The sequence below is a fragment of the Callionymus lyra genome, chromosome 7 (genome assembly GCF_982586985.1).
Source record: "Callionymus lyra chromosome 7, fCalLyr1.hap1.1, whole genome shotgun sequence".
Lineage (NCBI taxonomy): Eukaryota > Metazoa > Chordata > Actinopteri > Syngnathiformes > Callionymidae > Callionymus > Callionymus lyra.
The window spans coordinates 23792814-23801275 of NC_141824.1; the positions used below are offsets into that span (position 1 = coordinate 23792814).

Genomic DNA, 8462 nt, shown 5'->3' on the forward strand with positions numbered 1-8462 from the left:
TATATAAAAACTAATTAAGCTTATTTTAGAACGTGCCTTTATTTGTTTTACATTATTTTCCATATGCTTTAAGAATGGTCATCACTCATTTGTGTACAACTCAGTGTGTGTTGGAAAATGATGAGGATCAGCAACTCTTTGCACTTTGAATTTGAGTCCTTAAAAAAAACAAGCAAAAGTAATGGAAATTATGGTGAAACTGCATGAAAATGGATCGTCGGGTGTAGAGGTGTATCCCACCATTCATTCGTTAGATGTAGAAGGGAAAAGATGTCTTTCTCGTCGGTTGCTGCAGCAACTCATCTTCAGGCCATAACAAAGCTCAGCAAAAACATTTTAATGTAAATCTCCACCTACATAGTTGACATTTGGTTTTAACGCTCAAAATATATGCAACTGTAATGTCTCTTGTCGACCACTGAGGGGCGCTCGAGCACCTGAAGAGAGAGTAAATCTTGGGAGAAATAAAGCATTTCGATTCTACACACAGAAGACTAGTTGTATACATCCACTCTATAGTCAAGGATCACTGAGCACATATGGGCCTCCACTGTCATATCTGTAACCATGGCAACGGGCCTCCCTACCAAAGAAGCAGTGATGAATATATTAAAACATGGGTTAATAAGACAACATGTAGTCTTAAGATCAATTTATTCCAAACACATTTCAGTTCAAAGCAGAAGTGTTGAACAATTCAGCGAGAATCATTTCATTGTTACACTCGCTGATAAAAACCTTGAACTAAAACAACAGAAAACAATAAATACAAGTGAAATATCAACGGTAGCAGTGGAATGCAGCTGGTAAGCTTCACTATTGGCGAGTGATGTCACACAAACACGACTCTCGGCGTCTGATCGTCGTAGACGGTGCAGGAAGAGCAAACACAAGTGAAGAATAAAAATGTCTAACGTGAGTGTCCAACAACATTTTCAGTTTAAAGTCAGATCTATAGTCACCTGCCTTTTAGAGGGAGCGAATCATTTAAAACCTCAATTTAATAATCAGATTAAAATGAAGTTCACGGACACATTGAATTACAGCAGGTCAGTGCGAGAGCCTGGATTCACCACCGTTTTGCTCACTGAGCTAGCTTCCTGACGCCGGTCGCCTCCAGCTCCACGCTGGAGAGGAAGCGTCGCGCCCGCCGCTCGCCGTGGTAGCTCAGCTCGGTGGCGAACACGGAGCTGGTCCTCTTGGGGTACACGATGGTGGTGCTCTTGAAGCCATCGGGCCGGTGGCGCGGCTCAAAGTCCAGCTGCGTCTTGTAGCGGCGCCAGGTGCTCTGGGACAAGGCGGTGATGGTCTGCCGGCAGTGTTCCAGACCGTGACCCCACGGCTGGAGGGTCACGTGCTGAATGAAGTGGCGGTCCGAGTCGTAGTGCACGGAGGAGGTGTATCTGTGGAGGGGGCACACATCGTTGAGAGACACATCAAGCTCGAACAACTTCTGCTGAGACTTCCCTTCATCCCACAAACATCTCCGTCATGATCCTCATCATCTGGATGTAATGTTCCTGACACTTGCGTGTTTGCAGCTGCGTGTATTCGTTAATAAAGGCAATTCAATTTGCCATCATCTGTCGCTAGTTTGCCTGCAGGCCTTCACAGGCAGTTCTGCAGCCCTGAAGCATAACATGGATGTCGATTAGACTGATGCGTCAATCAAAGTATAGCTGTCCTTTGATTGGCTAATCAGAGCGCACCCTAGCTACTGCAACAAACTTGTTGCTAGCTGAACCGACAATGGCTGAAGGAGATGAAATTAACTCAGATTTATCAACGCAGCCATTTTTAAGAAAATTTTGGCATCGTTAAAGTCATATCAACTCCGAGGCGAGTCCGTCACAAGCGGTCAAAGGATTTGTCTGTCAATTTAAGTTTGTGAACTACATCAGAAAATGCCATTTCCCTAAAGAATGTTGTTTTTTTTACGAGGTTATTAGTGATGCTTTTGTGAGCGTTGCAGCTGTAGCTACAGTGGAAAGAGACTTGGATTTCGTTTCCTCACTGAAGGCATTTATCCGGGACGCACGAGTGTCTGTCTGTGACGCAACAGCTCTTTCTACTGCCTTTCTGCATAATAGTTTCTTTAAACCGTCAATATGGAACTCTGGGAGGAATAATTGACGACACGGATGGCACGGATTCTTGCTCGTGGACCATTGATACAATCTCAATGTAGCCGATGATTGAATGCGGGCTGCGGTTGTTCCTCTGGGTTTTATCTTTTGTGTTGTCTTTACCAACTTTCTATTCTGATTGAACATTCTCAAGCCAATCTGTTCAACATTTAAAAGGAACACTTTTCATGTCTAATTAACCACTGTGATTTAGATTTTTTTTTATTTTGTCGTTTTCTCTATTAATAAGAGGAAGATAGTTAGTTTAAGATGGCTATTTTAAAACTGGGAAGATGTAAGAAAATTAATGTTCAATTAATGGCTGCATAATGAGACAATTCTTCTTCCTTTTAACTTAACTACTTCTGTGAAAAAAGATTAAATGTCTTTTTAATTGCTCAATGGAGAACATGCATCTCTTTATTGGATAGATGAGTAAAAGGACTCAAATTAACACATAGCGACAAAAATGAAAGATGCAAAGCATCCGGAAAAAACGCCTGGATAAATAAATAATTTAGAAAACAACAATTAAAAAGATAGATGTATTAATAGTTAGTAATAAGCAAGTAAGTAATAGTTATTTGTGAAGTGAATTGTCACACAGCGCTTTAACAATCAAAACGACACATTTAAAAATACATACAAATTAAAAAACTCTAAAAAGGCCAACATGACAGAGAAAAACACAGGAGTCCCAGAAAATCAGGGAAAAGTCTGAACAAATAAAAATGTCTTAAGATGTTTCTTGAAGGAGTCAGTAGATCATCAAACACAGAGGGAGAGGAAGTTTGTTCCAAAGCTTAGGAGCAACAGCCTGGAAGGATTTCTCTCCTCTTGTCCTGAACCGTGTTCATGAACCATCAGTAGATTCTGATCCACAGACCTCAGAGCCTGAGCTGGGGTGTAAGGCTGGATCAGATCACTGATGTAAGGAGGAGTCTGACCATGAATAGTTCTGAAAGAACCAGAATTAAAAAAATGATCTTGAAAGAAACCGGCAGCCAGTGAAGAGTTTTAAGGATCGGAGAAATGTAAGTTCTCCTACTAGAGCATCTCTCTCTCGCTGCAGAGGTTTGTATTAACAGCAAGCGAGACAGCTTCTTCTTGTTTCGACACGAAAATAAACCGTTACAATAGTCTAAACGAGAAGACACAAACGCATGGATTATAAGCTCGAGATCGTGTTTGACACAATTTTCCTAAATGTAGAGACTTTTCTCAGTTACAGGAAAGTTTTTGGTCAGTTATTTTGCAGTGTTGTAACTGCCATAAATAAATGGAAAAACATAAGTGTAAAATTTGCCAACAAAAAGTGCATGTCAAGCATGAGTTGTGGAACCTTATTGCAGAAAGAACAAAGGACGTCTTAAACTTCTGTTCTGCAGTGCATGGAGAGGAGCCACGTGCTCTTGTGTTCCTTGTTCCATTATTGACGTTGCCTGAACAGCCAATTACCCGATTGGTAAAAACAAAACGTTGAAGAAGATCACATGACCCCCCTTGGCAGAGGTAATGACCGACACGATTGGGGCGTACGCCCAGTAGGTGGCGCTCTGTCTAATCAAAGAATGATCTTAAGTGAAGATGAGGAGACTGCATCATGAAGAACTTGTTCCCTTTTCCATGTCCAGCTCGAGGAAGCAGAAGTTGCGTCGCAGGAAACGATCCCGTTACCAGACCTAGTCATATTTTTGGCAGCGATAATTACAACTGGCGTGTGCAGCTCGGGCTTCGGCGTTCAACGGCAGTAAACAAGATTAGTCCTCGACAAAATGAAAACATTAGCCATTTTTCAAGTGTGTCTGATCGATAGCGGCTGGAAGCGCAGCCAATTATCCAGCTTTTGTTCTTTATAGTCGGAAATAATTAGGTGAGAAAAGATTATAACCATCGGAATATTGAGCAATTTAGAAGCGACTATCTTGGTCGCTGGTGCTGATATAAACATGCCACTTAATTATGGAATCATTACTTGGTTCCGTTAATCATCATGAAAAACGAGAGCAAAACCCAAGAAGCACAATCTGGTCGACTGGCTCAGTCTTTGCTTGTAAAGTCCCAGAATCCGAGCTCACCTTATCTCCTTCGGTGGCAGCGGATCGAGAGATATTCCCTCCCCGTAAGACGACGGCTGCAGCTGAGCAGATGAAGGTGTTGTGACCTGTGAAAACACAGACATCCCTTTCAAACCTTGCGTGAGCCGACGAGGATTTTTGCTTATTTCACGCTCAATCGATCCGACTTGTATCACACATCCTCGCGAGCACAAACCTACTTCCAGCACCAAACCCTAGTTTGTTATGAACAACGCGAGATGAAAAGTGATCGTCTTCACACGTGGAGTTGAGGTGTGCAGTCAGTACAGGAGACGCAGAAACCCTGGCGTTATCTCAGGGTCAAGGTGACCCGAAGGCCTGACAACAAATGCGTTTGTAGTATCCCTTGAGCCGGATCTCAAAGATTGAAATATTAAAATCAAAAACTGCCCATGGCCAGGATTTTTGACTTTCTGTTATTGGATCTGCATCAACAAACTGGATGTTGAAAAACAAATTGTCGTTTTTTAAATTATTAACCCTTGTGTCATCTCAGGGTCAATGTGACCCAAAGGGCTAAAAAGGGTTTGTTTGAGACCTGCAAGTTAAATAATCCGTATTGGTTTTTGCCACCTTTTAAGTTGGTCTTCCATGATTTTCATTCCATGGTCATGTCATGAGCCAATGTTTCGTCATGTATCCATGGATCGCTGAACTGAAAGTATGGTTTAAGCAGACTTCGGTGTTCTCGGCACAGAATCTTCCGACGCTCATTCCAGAGCATCTTTGGAACTCCATTAGCTTCTGTGTGGAAGGAACAACTCCTTGGTAACCTGCACATGAGGGTCCAACGCACTGAAGCCCACTTTCAAGCCGGCAAAAACCAAGACAAACTACCGGGTCTCATGAGGGAACAAACAAAATGATAAATTCAAAAACTGGCCTGGCAAGTATTTCAACTTCCTTTTATTTGATCTGTAGTACAATGAGGATATTGAAAAACAATAACATTTGTATTCATTAATTCAAAAAAACAAATTGTGAAAAGATTTAATGTGACTCTTGACCGTTTTATCTTATATTCCATCCTCAAAATAAACCTGAAACAGAAATTCAAAATGATTTAATTTATGTTTTTTCATTTAAACTGAAAGGAATGGTTTATTATTATCATTATTATTCTCGTCTGATCGCCTTTAGCACAGAGGCCTAGACATTTCTCCTCTAAACTACATAATCCAGCTCTTCCTATGTGGCCCCCCGAGATGTTCCCGAGCCAGGTAACAGACATAGTCTCTACATGTCCCATCTAACCTGAGGTTTTGATGTAATGTGGCTCCTCAGTAAAGTAACTTTAAGGCTTCAGAGAAGATCACTATGTGACTGCACAGTATTTGACATGTCACTGTAGCTTCCTTGTGTGATTTGTTGCTCATCATTTGCAAATGAAACTTGACGTTTATTTTGCATCAGTTCTTTTTCTTCTTTAACCAAACAGAGCAGGAGAATCTAGACTAGAATGCACGTTGTTTCACAATGTTTTCCTTTGAGACCATTTTTTTTTTTTACAAGCCGTTTACAGCTCTTCTTAAATTGGAACAACTTTGTGCAATCCCCACATATCCAGACGAAAACTATTCCTAATCTGGATTATTAATGTCACAAAGAGATTTTGTTTTTGCTGTCGTTTATCCGTCTGTTAGCAAATAAAGTAAAAAAAGTTTCAGAAAAATATTGATAATGGATCAGGAAATCTGAAGTCCAATCCAAAACTAAGGTTTTGAAAGAGTTGTCATTCATCTGTGAGGCTTCTCGTCTGCTCACTAGCAACAAATAACGTTAAACATGAATTCATAGAATACAGTTGTTTAACTAAAATTAGGAAAATTGTTTCACTGTTGTCATTTAAAATTGTTATGAGGTATTAATGTTGGAATATCACAAATCTAAGACTGATGATACCATCTTAACCACTAGGATACAATCAAACACCTCCTAATCCCATTACAGCAAAGCCCTTCTGGTAGTTATCAAACGAAACATCTTTATTCTCGATGACCAGGGGTCACCAACGTGGTTAAATTGTTTGATCTCGTGTTTCCTTTCTTGATGCTCCGTTGACAATTATTGAAGAGTCAATAACTAACTCTTGGAGTAGCTTGCGTTTACAAAAAGTTGGTGACACCTGTTTCAAAAAGGTATTAAATTATTGCCAACATAATGGATGCATCTCAGAAATGAATTTACCAAAATGTTTGGACTATACGGAGATTGTTCACCATATAAGCCTGTATTGTATGTATTCATTCTGATTTTACTTAGTCACCTTGAACCGACTTTAAGCGTCACTAGGCGCACTGCTAGTAACCGTAGTATTACTCCATCATGCTTTATAGTAATACGCCTCACGGAGTAATACTACGAAGCCACACTATATTTATTTTCCATTTCCAACATTTTAAACCCTGTATCATTACAATAAAAATGCATGTATGAATAACAGTGTTGTTTTTATACATTTTACGAAGAATAAAAACGGTAAACAATTGCGGATTTTTCTTAATCGTTACCCGAGAAACTGTACACATGTGGGCGCCGACACGCCTATACATACATGGGGTCAGGTCAGTTGAGCTCCTTGGCAGATGTATCCAATGTTGGACGATGAGCTTTCCAGTGTGTCCACTTTTTTTCCATTGATTCACTTTTGGTGTTCAGCGAAACTAGTTCTCTTTTTAAAGTTCTTATGAGGGTTTAATGTCTATTTTAGTGAAAATATTCAATAGAATTTAAACGATTTTTTTGAGTTTAGTTCGTGTTCTGATCTCATTGATGAAGATGAATTGATCTATATCGATCCGATCAGTCATCTTTCATTCAAAACATGTTTTACTTTCACCGCGAGTTACAGTTAAACAAAGTTTTTCTCACCGTCACTCTTCGCCCCTCATCCTCCGACACTGGACTGACGCCGCGGGCTTTGTCGGCGGGACACACCGGCATCCAGGCGCTCGGACTGGGGCTCGGAGGTAACCCCGAGTCCGGACTGTCCAGTCCGCGCTCGACCCTGCAGCTCATGTCCAGCGACTCCTCCTCGCACAGGTTCAACCTGCCGACCATGTCGAGAGTTGAACGTTGCAAAAAAAAAAAGTCCAGAGAGAAAAGAGGAAGTTTTTTTTTCTTCGAGAAAGCGCTTCCTCTTGTGCTAAACTCTTCCCGGACCAGCGTGCACAGCTGCCGGCGGACTCTCTCAATCACCTGGGCTCCAGTCAAGCGCACACAAAAATAAAAGTTCCGCTGTGTTGAACAGATAAATACATGTCACGAGAATGAAGACGCTTTCTTTCAGGTTTGTTGGAGTTTTTCAACTTTTTTTTCCCAGGAGGAAGCTTTTAAATCAACCCTGACAGAAAACCACGCCCCCTGGAACTTTTCCTGGATTCTGATTGGCTGGCGCTCAAACTAGACCATCGTCCGAAAAGCGACATTTAATAACAAATAAATAAATATATAAATTAATAAATAAATCACTTCTGAACCTCTTGTGGTCAACTATAAATTTTAAAAATATAATAATTTTTGCATGTTTTCAAATATAATTTTTTTAAATGAATTCCAGGTTTCAACACCTACAACCTTTTTGTGTTTTTTCTCTTACACGTACAAACATATTCAGATGTATGAATCTTTGAATACACACAAACAAAAGCACTTTTCCTTTGTTTTTTCACTTTCCAAGCTCTTTTTTACATATTTAAATCATATTTAAATGAACCAGAGTCTGTGGTTTTTCTGTCCACGATCAGAAAAAAAACTAATGAAAACATGAATTTAAACTGGATTAACAGTATATATTATATAGAATTTCTTTATATTACGCGCAAAAATATATATCTTAATTAACTTTTGTTTTTAGTTTTTCTTGTATTCATATTTAATAAAGTTACAGTATATCCTTAATACTTCTATTTTTCCAATTTAAAAGCACTTCTTGAAAGCATCAGAGAATAAAGAAACACATTTTAAAAGCAAGTGTAAAGGTATATGTTACATGAAATAAACATTTTGGTTTTTAGGCTAATAAAATGTTTTTTTTTGTAAATATATTCTAAGTCTTTTGCAGTTCCAAACCTGAAAATACAGTCAAGTTAAACAGGGGATTATTATTTGATATTAACTTAATTTGGAAGAGGATCTTAACATTTGAAAGTTGGAGACGTAGACAAAGGGAGGCAAAGAAAAAAAACAAATACGAGTTGATAAATATTTTTTGTTAAAAGATCTGCACATACAGAGA

At 39.5% G+C, this 8462-nt stretch overlaps 1 protein-coding gene across 1 annotated transcript; it reads right to left on the bottom strand.

Moving 5' to 3' along the window:
* Positions 1–637: 637 nt before the first annotated feature.
* Positions 638–7515, bottom strand: rflnb (refilin B). The gene is made up of 3 exons (XM_087795671.1): positions 7097–7515; positions 4205–4290; positions 638–1403 (listed from the first exon to the last, which is right to left on the bottom strand). The coding sequence occupies exons 1-3, from the start codon at positions 7283–7285 to the stop codon at positions 1085–1087; spliced, it is 594 nt and encodes a 197-aa protein (XP_087651797.1). The 5' UTR covers positions 7286–7515; the 3' UTR covers positions 638–1084.
* Between the last annotated feature and the right edge of the window lie 947 nt (positions 7516–8462).

Coding starts and splice junctions, on each gene's coding strand:
- rflnb (XM_087795671.1), bottom strand. CDS start 7,285: ATGGTCGGCAGGTTGAACCTGTGCGAGGAGGAGTCGCTGGACATGAGC. Junction 4,291..7,096: donor ATGAGGGGCGAAGAGTGACG/GTGAGAAAAACT, acceptor GTGTTTTCACAG/GTCACAACACCTTCATCTGC. Junction 1,404..4,204: donor CTGCCACCGAAGGAGATAAG/GTGAGCTCGGAT, acceptor CCCCCTCCACAG/ATACACCTCCTCCGTGCACT.